The sequence below is a fragment of the Neoarius graeffei genome, chromosome 14, assembly GCF_027579695.1.
Source record: "Neoarius graeffei isolate fNeoGra1 chromosome 14, fNeoGra1.pri, whole genome shotgun sequence".
NCBI lineage: Eukaryota > Metazoa > Chordata > Actinopteri > Siluriformes > Ariidae > Neoarius > Neoarius graeffei.
In genome coordinates this window covers 22,651,825-22,670,355 of record NC_083582.1, presented here as the reverse complement: position 1 = coordinate 22,670,355, position 18,531 = coordinate 22,651,825, and the positions used below count along the sequence as shown (strand labels likewise).

General features: G+C 40.1%; 1 protein-coding gene across 1 annotated transcript in view; it reads right to left on the bottom strand.

Moving 5' to 3' along the window:
* Positions 1–1,863: 1,863 nt before the first annotated feature.
* The window catches only part of si:ch211-136m16.8 (trichohyalin), a 54,490-nt gene continuing 37,822 nt past the window's right edge, over positions 1,864–18,531 (bottom strand). The window contains exons 3-7 of the mRNA XM_060939422.1: positions 13,319–18,529; positions 12,958–13,150; positions 9,629–9,717; positions 9,379–9,470; positions 1,864–2,018 (exon numbers count right to left, since the gene is read on the bottom strand). Of these exons, the coding sequence (XP_060795405.1) occupies positions 1,955–2,018; positions 9,379–9,470; positions 9,629–9,717; positions 12,958–13,150; positions 13,319–18,529 (5,649 nt within the window). The 3' untranslated portion in view covers positions 1,864–1,954. The remainder of the gene's footprint in view (positions 2,019–9,378; positions 9,471–9,628; positions 9,718–12,957; positions 13,151–13,318; positions 18,530–18,531) is intronic.

The window sequence follows — 18,531 nt, the reverse complement described above, 5'->3', positions numbered from 1 at the left end:
GATTTTGTCATGATGTTAAATTAGATGTTAAAAAGTGATTTCCATAGAAAACTGTCTATCTACAGAGCCCTCCACAATTATTGGCACCCCTTGTAAAGATTAGTAAAAACGGGTTAGGAAAAAATCCAGTTTTTGGTGAAGTCGCTTCATCTCACACTGAAAAAAATGAGAAAAATACAACCTTTAATTGAAATAAATGTATTCACAGAAAACAACTCTCTCATCAAGAAATAATTATTTTCAACAAAAACACGTCACTGTTATTGGCACCCCTGGAAATTATAGTAAACACAGTATAACTGAAGCATTTAAATTGTATGTTTTTGAGCTGATCATTCGTGGCATTAGTGTGCAGGAACTTTCAAGCTGTAATCAACGGCTTCCTGATTAACTGGGGAACAAATATGAGGTGACACAAAGGCCAAATTCCTTTAGTCATCCATCAACATAGGAAAGATAAGAGAACACACAAACAAAATGAGGGAGAAGTGTGTTGACCTTCATAAGTTAGGGAATGGTTATAAAAAATAGCTATTCACCTGAAAATGTCCATTTCTACTGTTAGGGCAATAATAAATTAGTGGACATCAACTGGAACTGTTACGAACTCGCCTGGAAGAGGAAACAAGTTTATTTTGCCCCAACGTACAATGAGGAGGAGGGTAACAGAGGCAAAAAAAAATCCCAAGTATCACTGTAGGTGAATTACAAGAAAAAGTAAAAATCTTGGGGTTTCCAAGTCTCCAAAACAACCATCAGACTCTGCCTCCATGCCAACAGATTATTTGGAAGGTCTGTCAGAAAAAAAATACTTTTCTGTCAGTTAATCACAAATGTAAGCACCTAAAGTTTGTGAAACGCTACTACAACTTTGACTGGAACTGTGTTCTGTGGTCTGATGGAATAAAAATGGAGCTTTTTGGCAATAAACACTCAAGGTGGGTTTGGCGTAAAAAGAAGGATGGCTATAATGAAAAGAAGTCGATTCCAACTGTAAAATATGGTGGAAGTTCTGTGATGTTTTGGGGCTGTTTGTCCTCCAAAGACCCTGGAAACCTTGTTAGGGTACATGGCATCACGGACTCTATGAAATACCAGGACATTTTAAATCAAAATCTGGCCGCCTCTGCCAGGAGACTAAAACTCGGTCATCATTGGATCTTCCAGCAGGACAATGATCCAAAACATGTGTCAAAATCAACATAAAAATGTTTTGCTGACCACAGAATCAAGCTTCTGCTATGGCCATCTCAGTCCCCTGACCTGAACCCCAGTGAAAACCTGTGGGGTGAGCTGAAGAGGAGAGAGCACAAGAGAAGGCCGAGGACTCTGGATGATCTGGAGAGACTGTGTAAAGAGGAATGGTCTCAGATGCCCTGCTCTGTATCTCCAACCTTATAACATGTTATAGGAGAGACTCAGTGTTGTTTTACTGCCGAAGGAAGGTTGTACAAAAGTATTAAATGCAGAAGTGGCAATAATTGTGGAACATGTGTTTTTGTTGAAAATAATTATTTCTTGATGAGGGATTTGTTTTACTTTGAAAAAAATTATTTCAGTTAAATGAGTTCTCATTTTTTCAGTGACATGAGGGAACTTCACCACAAGGTAAAATAGCACTGCAGTTAAACAGCACTGAGTCTCTCCTATAACATGTTGGAGATACAGAGCAGGGCATCTGAGACCATTCCTCTTTACACAATCTCTCCAGATCATCCAGGGTCCTCAGCCCTCTCTTGTGCTCTCTCGTCTTTTAACTAATCTTTACAATGCAGGTGCCAATAATCATGCAGGGCACTGTATATATCTATAGTATCTATGTCTTTCTAATTATAATAAAAACTTATACCACAGTAAGGTGTCTCATTTTAAACATACATATTTTAATTATAAACATACATAAGAGCTCATTTAAGATATAAAAAAATGTAATTCATCTTCTGGTACGTTTCTTTTATTCTTTTACAGGTTTTTTCAGTTTGCTCTTCAGCTCTGCCATCATCAGGGGACTGCCCATCCTGCATACACACAGCACAACACAAAACATTTGTTGAGACAGAAAGATGTTTTGCATAATCACAAGAAACTCTGGTCTGCTTTTCAGTAGTATTAATGTCTAATTTTATCTCACTATGCATTTTTTTCAGACAGGTGACAAATTAAAGGGGGGAAAACAGGGGCTCTGTTATGCGGGGGGGGGGGGGGGGGGGGGGCACAGAATTAATTTTTTGTGCCACAGTATGGTTCCACTGGTCCCCTTAAATGAAAAGTTTACTGCAGATGAGTACGAAGTTCTTCTGAGTGATCCCCTTTATCCTATGTTGGATGACTCTGCCCCCTTTAACAGGGTATCAGGAAATGGTTTAATGAGGATGAAAATAATGTTAATCATACACTCTGACCTTGCAGTCAGAGTGTGGATGTGAGGTATGGAGAATCAATGCCAGTGTGCATTGAAGCTGTTCTGGTGGCTTGTTGTGGTGCAACACCTTACGAACACAATTTACAGTGCTTAACAAATTTATTAGACCACCTGTCATAAAAGCAAGAAAACACAAATATTTTAGAAATCTCTCAAAAATTTGTTTAAAACTAAAAAGTTAATGGTTATTTATTAGGAAAATAACAAAATGAAACAACTAAATAGTTTTTGTTTATATATAATAACCAAAAAAACTTAATATTTTGTATGGCCTCCTTTGGCCTTGATAACGGCTTGCATTCTTGCTGGCAGGGCCGTAACCAGGATTTTTCAAATCCCGAGGTCAAACATTGCGATACATCTTATTTGCCAAAACAAAATGTCCTAATATGGTGACTTTTCATACATTTTGGAAATGAGTCAAAATCACAAGCCCAACAAGATGAACATGTAGGTGAACATGTTTATTTTAACAATTTCAAAACTGCACGACCACAAAAGTATTTTGTGTGTGTGTGTGTGCGTGAGTGAGTGAGTGAGTGAGTGTAGGTGAGTGAGTGAGAGTTTGAGTGAGTGATGGAGTGTGAGTGAGTGAGAGAGAGAGAGAGAGTGTGAGTGAGTGAGAATGAGAGTGTGAGTGAGTGAGTGAGTGAGTGAGTGAGTGAGTGAGTGAGTGAGTGAGTGAGTGAGTGAGAGAGAATGAGAGTGTGAGTGAGTGAGAATGAGAGTGTGAGTGAGTGAGTGAGTGAGTGTGTGAGTGAGTGAGTGAGTGAGTGAGTGAGAATGAGAGTGTGAGTGAATGAGTTAGTGTGAGTGAGTGAGTGAGTGAGTGAGTGAGTGAGTGTGGGTGATTGAGTGAGTGAGAGTTTGAGTGAGTGATGGAGTGTGAGTGAGAGTGAGTGAGAGAGTGTGAGTGAGTGAGAATGAGAGTGTGAGTGAGTGAGTTAGTGTGAGAGTGAGTGAGTGAGTGTGAGTGAGTGAGAATGAGAGTGTGAGTGAGTGAGTTAGTGTGAGTGAGTGAGAGTGAGTGAGTGAGAATGAGTGAGTGAGTGAGTGAGTGAGTGAGTGAGTGAGTGTGAGTGAGTGAGTGAGTGAGTGAGTGAGTGAGTGAGAATGAGATTGTGAGTGAATGAGTTAGTGTGAGTGAGTGAGTGAGTGAGTGAGTGAGTGAGTGAGTGAGTGAGTGAGTGAGTGAGTGTGGGTGATTGAGTGAGTGAGAGTTTGAGTGAGTGATGGAGTGTGAGTGAGAGTGAGTGAGAATGAGAGTGTGAGTGAGTGAGTGAGTGAGTGAGTGAGTGAGTGAGTGAGAATGAGAGTGTGAGTGGGTGAGTTAGTGTGAGTGAGTGAGAGTGAGTGAGTTAGTGTGAGTGAGTGAGAGTGAGTGAGAGTGAGTGAGAGTGACAACGCAATCTAGCCGAGCCTGAATGGACTTCAATTGCTTTTTAAAAAATATATGCCCTTTTCAATAGCAAAATACTAGACGGTTATTGGACAAAACCGACTAAAACGCCACATTCGGAGACTGATGCTGCGTTCATGTGCTATGGGAAGATGATATTTTCCAGTTGGGAAGTGGTATTTACCAGTGTGTTGTGTTCACATGCTTTTGTTGTTGTTGACAAATTAAAGATGGTGGACCAGATTCAGAATCAGGCCTGTTATTTGGCTAAAACAATTATAGATTGCCTTGTTCATCAGCTGTAGCAGGAATATGAGTTATCAGAAGTCAAAAGGTAAATAATGCTGAATATTTCCTGATCATGACAAGTAGAGATTTTCTTAACACATTGAATGCCACGCAGTTTTTGGAAATTTGGCTGTAGCCACTGAGAGTAGCCAGTATCTAGATTATTGTTGGCGTTTTTTGGACAGCCACAGAATATTTTGTATTAGGATGTAATATACATATTATAATAATATAATACACATAACATGACTTGTTTAAAAGGTGAGAGTCAGCTTTCTGTAGGTGAAAACCACTTCTTTCTTGGTTCATAAGCTAGTCTTGTACCGCTCGCCGCCATGTTGAAAAGGTTAAAGTTCATCTCATCATGGCAACTCGTGTATCAAAATTTTCTACGAGTTGCCCAGTGGAAAATACCACAAGAGGGGGCGTTCATTGTGTGCTTTCCATGTCGGCGTTTGGTATTTACCATAATTCCCATAGCACATGAACGCACCAGAACTTTAACCTTTTCAACATGGCGGCGAGCGGTACAAGACTAGCTTATGAACCAAGAAAGAAATGGTTTTCACCTCCGGAAAGCTGACTCTCACCTTTTAAACAAGTCATGTTATGGATATTATATTATTATAATATGTATATTATAGCCTAATACTAAATATTCTGTGGCTGTCCAAAAAACGCCAACAATGATCTAGATACTGGCTACTCTCACTGTGGCTACAGCCAAATTTCCAAAAACTGCGTGGCATTCAATGTGTTAAGAAAATCTCTACTTGTCATGATCAGGAAATATTCAGCATTATTTACCTTTTGACTTCTGATAACTCATATTCCTGCTGCAGCTGATGAACAAGGCAATCTATAATTGTTTTAGCCAAATAACAGGCCTGATTCTGAATCTGGTCCACCATCTTTAATTTGTCAACAACAACAAAAGCATGTGAACACAACACACTGGTAAATACCACTTCCCAACTGGAAAATATCATCTTCCCATAGCACATGAACGCAGCATCAGTCTCCGAATGTGGCGTTTTAGTCGGTTTTGTCCAATAACCGTCTAGTATTTTGCTATTGAAAAGGGCATATATTTTTTAAAAAGCAATTGAAGTCCATTCAGGCTCGGCTAGATTGCGTTGTCACTCTCACTCACACTCTCTCACTCACACTCACTCACTGGAGATGGGAGTCAATAAGAGGGGCGGGACAAGACTTCCCGAGAGGAGGCTCATCTCCAGCTGGTGATTGGAGGAGGAGCTGTGAACGCGGCTGGGCTCTTCATGATTGACAGAAAGCAGTCAGAGGTGGTACATCATGTTGTAAATAAAATGTGAACATAAGTTTGCTACCCGTTTTCATTTCCGTTCGAAAATACAACCAATGATCAAAATAATAGTGTCTTGGGTTCACGTTAGCCTATAGTCTGGTAAGTTAGCAAAATAGCTCAAGTCTCGTCAGTACCCAATAACTTCATAAACAACAGGTCACGACTGTCCAGCCTTTTCTGATCTGAAACGCACCAAATCAAATCGAGACGAGAGAGAATAAAAGAGTTTGTGCCGCCTGGAAAACGAAAATCCTATCTAGCTAAGTGGCTTCGACTGTTGTTGCTTGAAATGCTAATTAAAATTGCACTGTTAATGATCATAAGCATTCCGGCACATAACTGTCAGTCACTGGCAAAATTAACTCACCTTCTTCCCTCTTTCTTTTTCTCTCACTTGTTGACTTTCCAAAGCTGAGTTTGTTTTGTTTTAGTGTAGTAGACTTCTTCATCTTATGTCAATTTTCAGATTCCACGACTAATTGACAAACTGACTGGCTGCGGAGTCGGACCTTGATGAGAACACTTCTCAGCTCTTGTATATCCCGTGGTGCTTAGCTGACTATCGCGAGGCTGCCGAATATGAAATGTTTCCAATGTCGGATATTTCAGCTTCGTTTAAAAATGATTATGTGGACTTTATTTTTAGACAAACAAATGAGAACAGGGGGATGCAAGCTGAATTTAGGATTTTCCACCGATCAAAGTCAGAACGATTTTCATCATATATTAATTTCACATTTCTGAGTGAAAAAAAAATACCGTGGGAAAAAAATGCCGAGGACATGACCTCGGTGTCCTCAATGGTAGTTACGGCCCTGCTTGCTGGCATTGTTTTTATGTACTTTTCAACAGTCTCTTTTGCTATCGTGTTCCAAATATTTTGTAACTGTTCCCAGAGACTTGCTTTGGATGAAACTTTTGTTCGATCTATTTTTGAATCCACTAAATCCCAAATCTGTTCAATAGGATTCAAGTCGGGACTTTGACTTGGCCAATCCATCAGTTTCAGTACTCCAGATTCCCTTTTCTTGGTCAAATAGTCTCTGCACAGTTTTGCAGTGTGCTTAGGGTCATTAGTATCAGTCCAGAAGGGATTCCATGATGCACCAAGATGTTGTGGTAGACCTTCCCCAGATAGCAAATTATGTTATTTCAATGTTGATATTTGGTCAAGATGGTTGATTTACAGTTATAGTTGAACACTGATGGTGGATCAACCATTAATCAACCACTGATAAAATAAAAAGTTGAAAAAATGTGTTCGAATCAATGTAATGGTTGAAGGAAACATTTGATCAATGTTGAATATATGTTGATTTTGTTGTCATCATACACTGCACTACTGGACGGGAGCCTGGGGTGCACTCTGGGTGAGACCATTTTGTGGGAGGGGGGTTTCCTATATTTCATTGAATTTCATTTATTTAATTTAGAATTTTAATAGAGCACAAGGAACTATGAAGAATAGATTATTATTTATGGTTATGTGCAAATCTCGTGTGTGCAACATGTAAGGAAAAAACGAACAGAAAAACAAACATCTCCGTTTTCTACCGTACCGGACGCTATTTGGAATGGTCCAAATAACCGTCTCTCCGAAGAACTTTCAGAAGAGCTCGAGCTCCGCGGCTTACCCAGCAGGCCTTCAGTGAATTGGTGAAAAATTGGCTTCGGTATGCCCCTTGGCGTGTCGGGGGAAAGAAAAGGAACTAGATGTAAGTGAACTTGATATTCCTAAATTGCTGTTTTGTAAAAGTAAGCGGTGATTTGTAGTATTTGCTGTCTGCAAAACGTTCTATCATGAGCACTGACATAAATGTTGCCTCTGCTTCTCCCACAGCCTCCACTTCAGGATTGAAGTCTTTTTTTTTCTGTTGTTACTGACACAATAAAACAGCAATAACAAACAATCCCTCTTCTGTTATTTCATTCAGTAATTGACAAATATGTATGAATGTATGTGGTTGTATGCAGTGTTTGATCTGTCTGTGTAGGCTGATAGACACCCATGAAGTAACTCTGAATGAATAATAAAAGTAATTATACTCTATTAGCATATGTACCTTTTTAGATAATGGTCAAACAGATATCGAGTCAGTGTCATGATATGTCGATTTCCATTTAGATGATGGTTGAATCACCATTGATTCAGTATATTATTTCAACATGAAATCAACGGAAATTTAAATGTAAGTTTCTATTTAGATGATGGTTGAATCACCATTGATTCAATATATTATTTCAACATGAAATCAACGGAAATTTAAATGTAAGTTTCTATTTAGATGATGGTTGAGGGGCGGCACGGTGGTGTAGTGGTTAGCGCTGTCGCCTCACAGCAAGAAGGTCCTGGGTTCGAGCCCCGGGGCCGGCGAGGGCCTTTCTGTGTGGAGTTTGCATGTTCTCCCCGTGTCCGCGTGGGTTTCCTCCGGGTGCTCCAGTTTCCCCCACAGTCCAAAGACATGCAGGTTAGGTTAACTGGTGACTCTAAATTGACCGTAGGTGTGAATGGTTGTCTATGTGTCAGCCCTGTGATGACCTGGCGACTTGTCCAGGGTGTACCCCGCCTTTCGCCCGTAGTCAGCTGGGATAGGCTCCAGCTTGCCTGCGACCCTGTAGAAGGATAAAGCGGCTAGAGATAATGAGATGATGGTTGAATCACTATTGATTCAATGCTGACAGGGTTGAAAATTCAACGTTGATTCAACCCAAATTCAAGGGGACACTTTCAATATCATTTCAACATTATTTCAATGTTTTCTGCCAAACGCTATTTCAATGTTGATTCAACTGATTTTTGCTATCTGGGTCTTGTTCATGATACCATCGATTTTCATTAATTTGCCCATGCTGTTTCCAGAAATTGAACCCCATACCATAACAGAACCTCCACCGTGTTTCACTGTGGGTGCAATACATCTAGCATCAAAACGTTCTCCAGCTTTTCTACGGACATAAACACGATGATGCTGACCAAAGAGTTCAAACTTGGACTCATCCGTCCAGAGTACCTTCTTCCAGTCATTTGCAGTCCAGTGTTTATGCTCCCTGGCAAATCTGAGACGTTTCTGGATGTTTGCAGTCCTCAATAATGGCTTCTTAGCAGCTATTCTTCCCTGTAAGCCTTGTTCCCGCAGTCATCTGCTTATGGTCATTCTGGAGACTTTTTCGGACTCTGATCTAGACCTATCCATCTCCGCCTGAAGATCAGCAGAGGTCTTCCTTCTGTCTCTAGTACTTAAAATCTTGAGGTGCCTGACATCTGCTTCAGTCAGCTTTCATTTTTTGCCTCTTCCTTTGCGCATTTTGTAGGTATCCGTCTCGCCAATGGAATCCAAAACATACTTGACCACACTGTGAAAACACTTAATGTCTTGCCCTATTTGTCTCAAAGACCATCCAGCATCACGGAGTGCTTTAATGCGCACTCTTTCCTTTTCAGTCAGTTCTCTGCGTTTTGCCATTTTGAACAGAAGTGAGGAATTTCAAACTGAATTCACAGTTTTTATACCCAAATGTGAGCTGACAACCAGGACGTCTTTGACAAGTCAGAAATTAATCAAGCATAATATTTGAAAATTGAAACTAATTTTTCTACTTAGGAATGCAAGTAAATCACTATAATTTGACATTTTAATAAAAAATAACACTGTACTTTGCTATTTAAAAAAAACCCAGTAAATTAAAAAAATTCAGATCACAACACTAATTTTATTTTAGCATTAAAAATGTCATTTCAGTTCAAGAATATGCACATACTGGTGGATTAACCATTTCAGAAACATGACAAACTATTTTGGTGATCACCATTACTGTATATTTATGGTTGCTGTGGCATAAACCTTAAATCAGGTGGTGGTCTAATAAATTTGTTAAGCACTGTATGTTGGGTTTCCTTTCATTTGTCAACCCATCTATACACAGTAAAATAGACAACTGTACCCAGGTTGTCTTGGTGGTGTCCATCTTGGTTTGTGAGGTGATGTCTCTTGCTTGACATTATTGTCTGCTGACTGTGAGCCTGAGTTGGATTTCTGCATGATACACAATAGGTATTGTAGTTATACTTCTACTAATTAAAATCCAGCAATATATTAACATTAATTCCAATAGTCTAATTACTCTTTGTGAGCATGTCATACATACTTTATGCTGAAATTTCAGCTTTTTCTGATTATTTTTATGCCTGTACCTGTGGTGTTACACTCTCTGAATCTTCCCCATCTCTTATTTTTCTTCCAGCTTCTGTTTTTCTCAGTGCCGGAAAACCAGCACCCAGACCTCAACAACAGAATGAGTCAATTTTTAACACTAAATATTTCACAACACTAAAATATGTCAAGTCAAGTTTGTTTGTATAGCACTTTTAACAATAGACATTGTCCCAAAGCAGCTTTACAGAATCTGAATTACCCAAGACATGAGCCATTTTATCCCTAATCCATCCCCAATGAGCAAGCCCATGGCGATGGTGGCAAGGAAAAACTCCCCCCAGACGACATGATGAAGAAACCTCAAGAGGAACCAGACGCAAAAGGGAACCAATCCTCACTGTAAGTGTCCAGAGTGTCTTCCAAGTGTGACTTTCAACTGTCCATATGGGGCCATCCTCCACAGGAGTGATGTGATGAGACTCCAACCAAACATAGGGCATCAGGATGGATCAGGCAGGTCTGAGGGTACACACCGCCCGGAAAGGATTGACAGATTGATAGCTCTTTCTCGATTCTGTGGGTGGTTGTGCATGGGCATTCTTAGCTGGTGGAGCGATTTGTCTGGTTAATTCTGATAACAAACGAGACTCTGGCATGCTAAATAGTTACGCGGCCCCTTGCGGCCGGCGTCCCAAACTTCTTAGAGGGACAAGTGGTGTTCAGCCACACGAGATGGAGCAATAACTAAAATACGTCTGCATACCCAAGTCTTTTTTCACACTATATGTACACATGCCTGTCTATGTGTCAGCCGTGTGATGACCTGGCGACTTGTCCAGGGTGTACCCCGCCTTTCGCCCGTAGTCAGCTGGGATAGGCTCCAGCTTGCCTGCGACCCTGTAGAAGGATAAAGCGGCTAGAGATAATGAGATGAGATGTACACATGCCTGTATTCAGGAGTACAGGTTCCTATTAAAATGGCCAATCAGCGGTTATCTGACAAGGTTTGTTATCTTTGGTTGTTCTTTTTAATTTGTAAAATTGTATTACTGTATGAGCCCTGCGATGACCTGGCGACTTGTCCAGGGTGTACCCCGCCTCTTGCCCATAGTCAGCTGGGATAGCCTCCAGCTTGCCTGTGACCCTATACAGGATAAGCGGCTATAGGTAACGGATGGATGGATATTATTGTATGTACACTTATTCCAGTCCTCATGGTTAGTTGTTTTTATTATTTATTTTCTATAAAGAAATGGTTGTGTTTTATGAATGGTTGTGTTTAGTGTCAATGTGTTCTCCCTATAACTTTTGCATTTAATAATAATAATTATTATTATTATGTTACATTTAGGGTGGCATGGTGGTGTCATGGTTAGCGCTGTCGCCTTACAGCAAAAAGGTCCGGGTTCGAGCCCCGTGGCCAGCGAGGGCCTTTCTGTGTGGAGTTTGCATGTTCTCCCCGTGTCTGCGTGGGTTTCCTCCGGGTGCTCCGGTTTCCCCCACAGTCCAAAGACATGCAGGTTAGGTTAACTGGCGACTCTAAGGCCAAGTTTACATTAGACCATATCTGTCTCATTTTCTTTGCGGATGCACTGTCCGTTTACATTAAACCGCCTGGAAATGCCGGGAAACGGGAATCCGCCAGGGTCCACGTATTCAATCCAGATCGTGTCAGCTCCGGTGCTGTGTAAACATTGAGAATACGCGGATACGCTGTGCTGAGCTCTAGCTGGCGTCGTCATTGGACAACGTCACTGTGACATCCACCTTCCTGATTCGCTGGCGTTGGTCATGTGACGCGACTGCTGAAAAACGGCGCGGACTTCCGCCTTGTATCACCTTTCATTAAAGAGTATAAAAGTATGAAAATACTGCAAATACTGATGCAAATACTGCCCATTGTGTAGTTATGATTGTCTTTAGGTTTGCCATCCTTCCACTTGCAAGTGGTAAGTGACTTGTGCTGGGATCACACACACAGTGGCTCAGTCCCGAATCACCGCTTGTGCACTCCACTCGCGCGCTCTGTGAGCTGCGCAGGGCCGGAGTGCGCACCCTCCAGAGGGCACTCGCTGTTCAGGGCGGAGTGATTTGGAGCGCAGGATGCCTGCGGAGCCGAGCGTATCCGTGTATTGGTGTTGCTGTGTGCACGCAAATCGTGTATTGGTGTTGCTGTGTGCACACTAATCGTTTTAAAAACGTTAATCTGATGATCCGCTGATACGGTCTAATGTAAACCCCACCTAAATTGACTGTAGGTGTGAGTGTGAATGGCTGTCTGTGTCTGTGTGTCAGCCCTGTGATGACCTGGCGACTTGTCCAGGGTGTGCCCCGCCTTTCGCCCGTAGTCAGCTGGGATAGGCTCCAGCTTGCCTGCAACCCTGTAGAGCAGGATAAAGCGCCTAGAGATAATGAGATGAGATGTTACATTTATATAACGCCTTTCTCAAACTCAAGGTCGCTTTACATACAGTAGGTCAGAGAAAACACACACACAAAAAATTGCTTCTAGACAATCAGTGGAAGTAAAGCCTTTTAACAATTCAAATGATCTGTGCTTGAACAGAACATTCTCACTTTGGATAAAAGTCTTTGGATAAAAATAATTATTCTATCCACATTCACTGGATACGAGCAATCACACGCTATGATTGGCTACTCTACTACTAGGCTGTCAGCTCATATACCATGAGTAGAGAAAAATAAAATGACGGCGTGTGTTGCTGAACCAACCGAGGATGAAATAAAAACTCTACTTGAAAATAAAACCTCAAAAAATAAAAAAGCAACAAAATATGGAATGAAAGTATTTGATGGGAAGAACATATCTTTTTTATTTTTTAATAATTATTATCAAAGCATTTTTCACAAATTGCTACTGTCATTTCGCCGGTTTGTTTGGATTCTTAATCTTTAAGCATTCAAATTTGTTGAGTTTTTTTTAGACTGGTTCAAAAGCTCAAAGATATTTGAAAATTACATAACTGAAATGTCCAAGGAAGAATTAAATAAATGTCTAAAGCTATTCTATACCTCGGCATGACAGCAAGACGGCACTTTCTACGAAAAACAACACTAAAAGTGTAGCCGTCGATAGGTTTTTAAGAAGTCTGCTTAAGCGGAAATGATTTTTGTCTGACATTTTGTATAAAGTTTTTATTTATCGAATTTGCAAAAATAAAAATAAAAATGCTCTGTTTCTCAAAATCCAGTGAATGTAGATATAATAAAAGTTATTCCACTCAATCTAGTTGTACATGACTTATAGCCAACTTGGGGCTACGCACCTCGTTGGCTGTCAGCTCATGTATGACTCAATTTCGTGGAATAACTGTTAATTCGCCTGACTTTATATTTATCAACTCACCAGGGAGTTTGAATCCAATCACACTTTTGCTTGGTCCACATGCACCTTCTATACGATTCTGTGAAGGATGAGGAGGAGTCAAAGGTTCTAGAGAAGCCATGTTTATATGTGTACGATGGTCTTTAGGGGGTCGAACAAGAGGGTTTTTCACAGCGATCTTCGACTTCTGGACTGTAAAGTCCAAAGATGAAGTCTACAGTGGTGAAATTTAAAAAAACAAACAAACAAACAAACAAACAAACAAACAAACAAACAAACAAACAAACAAACAAACAAAAAAACCCCAGCTGCATTGAACTCAAATACAAATTCCAGAAATGATCAATACATGTTACTTCAAGTGCGTTAATCAGTATTTTACCTGTAATGGAAGTAAAAGCTCTGTTAATACAGATGGTTTATCCTTGTCATTGTCTTCTGCCATCTTTTCGAACCCTCTCTTCAGTCCGGGTCTGCCTCTTTCTTTTAAGTCCTCCTTACTGTCTACTACTGATTCTCCATGTTCATCTTCTTCTTCATGTTCTTTGCTAATTTCCTTTGATGCTTCCGATTCAAAAAAGACTAGATGACACTTAGCTTTTTCGTCCTCTGTGATAAGTTCTTCCATTTTTTTCACAGACTCCATCTCCCCACCTGTTGAAACTACCATGGTTTCAATACCTGTCGTTTCTGCTACTGATTCTTTTTCACATTCCCATGTGTCATTCAGTAACTCCACATTCATGTTGCCTTCTGACGTTTCCTCATGGCTTTCAAGTTCACTTTTTTGCTCTTTTCTTTCATGATCCTCCATTTCTCTCAGTAATTCCCACTCACTATCCTCTGATTCTTTTGTCAACCCACTCATTATTTCCTCCAAGATTCCTGAAGAGGATGTGGCATCCTTTATTTCATTTAATAATCCAGTCTCTGCCTCATCAGTCCTCTGTTGTTCCTCTGTATGTTTCTGTGAATCTCTCTGCATCTCCAGCGTTTCCTGTTCTGATTGCCTCTCTGGTAAGTACAAAGTTTGTGAGAGTCCGATCTGAAGTCTATGTGATGAAGCTTCAGCAGCTGAATCTTGCGCTGTGTACTCACTCTGATTTATCTGTTTCTCTAATGGGATCTCACTGAGAATTGACTGATCACAAGTGTTCTCGACAAGAGATATTTCACATTCAGGTTGAGCTTGCTCACATTTCAGTTCACCTTTGCTCATTCCTGTTACTTTACTTGGTGAGCTGGACTTTGCTGCCACATTTAATTCAGCTTCACTGGAGCACTCATCCAGTTCCTGTTGTGAACTATTGTGATCATGAGCTTTATCATCTAACTGCCTGAGATCTACATTCAGGGCCACCTCTGATGTGGCTTTTTCCTCTTTACTTTGCATTTCATCAACAGACTCAACTGCAGTTTCATCTACTTGCTCGAGAGGAACTGACTTTATTTCACTAAAAGGTGCTTCCAGGAAACTTAATTCATTTATCCGTGGATTTGCCGATTCTTCTAGTAAAAACCCTTGTTCAAGGAAGCACTGGCCCATTATTTCCTGTCCAGCCACCTCTTCTCTATCGATGGGCTGCTTATGCGAGCTAGTCTCGCTCTCAGCTGATTTCTTCACATCCACTGCAGCAACTTCTGCTCTGAATTTTGATGTGGTTTCAACAGTTTCCAGTTGGTTTCCTGTCCTTGTTTCTGGTTGTGTAATGAGGCCCTCAACTTCTTGTTTAGTCACCATCACTTGTCGTTGTGAACTATTGTGATCATGAGCTTTATCATCTAACTGCCCGAGATCTACATTCAGGGTCACCTCTGATGTGGCTTTTTCCTCTTTACTTTGTTCTAACTGCTGCAATTCCATTGTAACAGTCAAATTATTACCCTCATCTTCAACCATCCTGCTGGGTTCAGACTCATTTTTGTCCATTTCTGCATTTTCTATATGTTCCATCTCCTGTAGTTCACATTCAGTCTCCACATTTTTATCAATAACTTCAATTTGTTTCAAAGTTTCTTTCATTCCTGTGTCACAAACTTTCTGTTCTTCAACAATGTCAGTGCCTGTGAACTGCTTCCATGCTGAGAACTCTTCATGATATCCATCTTTCATTTTTCCCACAGTCTTTGTTTCCTCATTGTTGACTTCAGTCACTTCCTTTCCTTGGAACAGTGTGGCATTTTTAGTCATTTCTACCTCCAGTTTGAGGCTGTCTTTTAAAGGATCCCTCCCTTCCCATGTTGAAGCCAACTCCATCAACAAAACTTCATCTACAATTTGTGATTTTCTCCCTTCATTTTCATGCTCAGTCCTTCCCTGATTGCTCTGTTCTACCACATTTGGCTCATTTATATCCTGATCATAAATACAGTCCATTATCTTCTCCACCGAGACCACCTGGACCACTGCTGTATCTCCCATATCACGCATATTTGCCTGTTCTTTAGGGTCTTGGTCAACAAACTTGTATTTAATTGGTTCTTCTTCAGTTTCATGATATTCTCTCCTTGAGATTTCATCAACACCCTCCTCCTCTTCTTTTTCTTCAGATTTCCTTCTCTGTTCCTGACCATTTTCATTTCTCTCAACATTTAGATCAGCTTCCTTAGCCAATAAGTCTTCTTTAATAAACTCACTTTTAATCAGTTCCTCAGTTTCATAATCCATTCTCTTCACAATTTCATCAACACTTTCCTGTTTTCTTCTCTGCTCCTGGATGTTTTCACTCCTCTCAACATTTAGATCAAATTCCTTTGTCAATAAGCCTTGGTCAATAAACTCACTTTTAATTGGTTCTTCATCACTTTCGGCATTCTCTGTTCTCCTAATTTCATCCACGCCTTCCTCTTCCTCTTTGGATTTCCTCTTCAACTGCTGACAATTTTCATCCATCTCAGCCTTTAGATCAGTTTCCTTGTCCAGTAAGCCTTCTTCAATAAACTCACTTTTAATCAGTTCTTCTTCAATTTCATCAATCTTTCTCTTCACAGTTTGAATACCTTCCCCTTCCTGTTTCCTTCTCTGCTCCTGAATGTTTTCATCCCTCTCAATATTTAGATCAGCTTCCTTGGCCAATAAGCCTTCTTCCATGAACTCACTTTTAATTGGTTCTTCAGTTTCATCATACTTTCTTTTCAAGATTTCATCAACACCTTCTTTTTTTTCTTCTTCTTTATCAGATTTCCTTCTCTGCTCCTGACTGTTTTCATTTCTCTTAACATTTAGATCAAATTCCTTTGTCAATAACCCTTGGTCAATAGACTGACTTTTAATTGGCTCATCACTTTCATCATTCTCTCCTCTCCTAATTTCAGTAACACCTTCCTCTTCCTCTTTGGATTCCCTTCTCAGTTCCTGACTGTTTTCATCCATTTCAACATTTAGATCAGCTTCCTTGGCTAAGCCTTCTTCAGTGAACTCACTTTTAGTTGGTTCTTCAATTTCATCATACTCTTTTCTTGAGATTTCATCAACACCTTCTTCTTCTTCTTCTTCTTCTTCTTCTTCTTCTTCTTCTTCTTCTTCTTCAGATTTCCTTCTCTGTTCCTGACCATTTTCATTTCTCTCAACATTTAGATCAGCTTCCTTGGCCAATAAGTCTTCTTTAATAAACTCACTTTTAATCAGTTCTTCAGTTTCATAATCCATTCTCTTCACAATTTCATCAACACGTTCCTGTTTTCTTCTCTGCTCCTGGATGTTTTCACTCCTCTCAACATTTAGATCAAATTCCTTTGTCAATAAGCTTTGGTCAATAAACTCACTTTTAATTGGTTCTTCATCACTTTCGTCATTCTCTCTTCTCCTAATTTCATCAACACCTTCCTCTTCCTCTTTGGATTTCCTCTTCAAATGTTGACTGTTTTCATCCATCTCAGCCTTTAGATCAATTTCCTTGGCCAGTAAGCTTTCTTCAATAAACTCACTTTTAATCAGTTCTTCAGTTTCATCATCCTTTCTCTTCACAATTTGAATACCTTCCCCTTCCTGTTTCCTTCTCTGCTCCTGAATGTTTTCATCCTTCTGAAGATTTAGATCAGCTTCCTTGGCCAATAAGCCTTCTTCCATGAACTCACTTTTAATTGGTTCTTCAGTTTCATCATACTTTCTTTTTGAGATTTTATCAACACCTTCCTCTTCTTCATCAGATTTCCTTCTCTGCTCCTGACTGTTTTCATTTCTCTCAACATTTAGATTAAATTCCTTTGTCAATAAGCCTTGGTCAATAGACTCACTTTTAATTGGTTCATCACTTTCATCATTCTCTCTTCTCCTAATGTCATCAACACCTTCCTCTTCCTCTTTGGATTCCCTTCTCAGTTCCTGACTGTCTTCATCCATCTCAACATTTAGATCAACTTCCTTGGCCAGTAAGCCTTCTTCAATGAACTCACTTTTAGTTGGTTCTTCAATTTCATCATACTCTTTTCTTGAGATTTCGTTGACACTTTCCTCTTCTTCTTCATCAGGTTTCCTTCTCTCTTTCTGGGTGTTTGCCCTCTTCTCAACATTTAGACCAGCTTCCTTGGCCAGTAAGCCTTCTTCAATTGGTTCTTCCTTAGTTTCATCATCCTTTCTCCTCACAACTTCATCAACACCTTCCTGTTCCTCTTCAGATTTCCTTACCTGCTCCTGATCATTTTCATTCCTCTCAACATTTAAATCAGCTTCCCTGGCCACTAAGCCTTGCTCAGTAAACTTGCTTTTAGTCAGTTCTTCTCCAGTTTCATCATTCTCACTCCTCATAATTTCATCAACACCTTCCTCTTCCTGTTTTCTTCTCTGTTCCTGGATGTTTTCACTCCTCGCAACATTTAGATCAAATTCCTTTGTCAGTAAACCTTGGTCAATAGAGTCATTTTTAAATGGTTCTTCTTCAGGTTCATCATTCTCTCTTTTCATAATTTCAACACCTTCCTCTTCCTCTTTGGATTTCCTTCTCTCCTCCTGGCTGTTTGCCCTCCTCTCAACATTTAGATAATCTTCCTTTATTAATAAACCCTGGTCAATAAACTCACATTTAATTGGTTCTTCTTCAGTTTCATCAAACTGTCTCCTCATGATAATCTCTTCTTCTTCCTCTAATGGTTGCTTTGTCTTTTCCTGATTGGTTTCACTCCTCTCAACATTTAGATCAGCTTCCTCACTTCCAGAAAATGTTCTTTCTCGGTTCTTTACATCTGTATCAATATAAGCAGGTGAATCTTTTTGTTCAGTAAATTGGGTACCATGAGTTCTTCTTGACTCACTTTTATTATCCAATGTTTCTTCATCATCATTCTTTGTCTGCGATTTCTTGTCTATGCCCTCTGAGCTAGCACAAGTGTGTTTGCTCTTGTCTTTTACCTCATGATGATCATGAGCAATGTTCCCCTTTTCCCACTGAACAGCAGCGGTGCGCACTCTAATCCTGGGATACTGCAGATCTTCTTTTGTCTTTCTCTCACTTGGTTTTATTTCAGTTTTTTCTTCTTCCTTGATGTTTAACTCCTTATAATCCTTACTGATTGGTGCAATGTGTTGCACAGTTTGGGCCTCTTTGTTTGTGACCTCTGGTCTGAGATATCTTCCTACAGTGCCTGTGAGGTAACCCT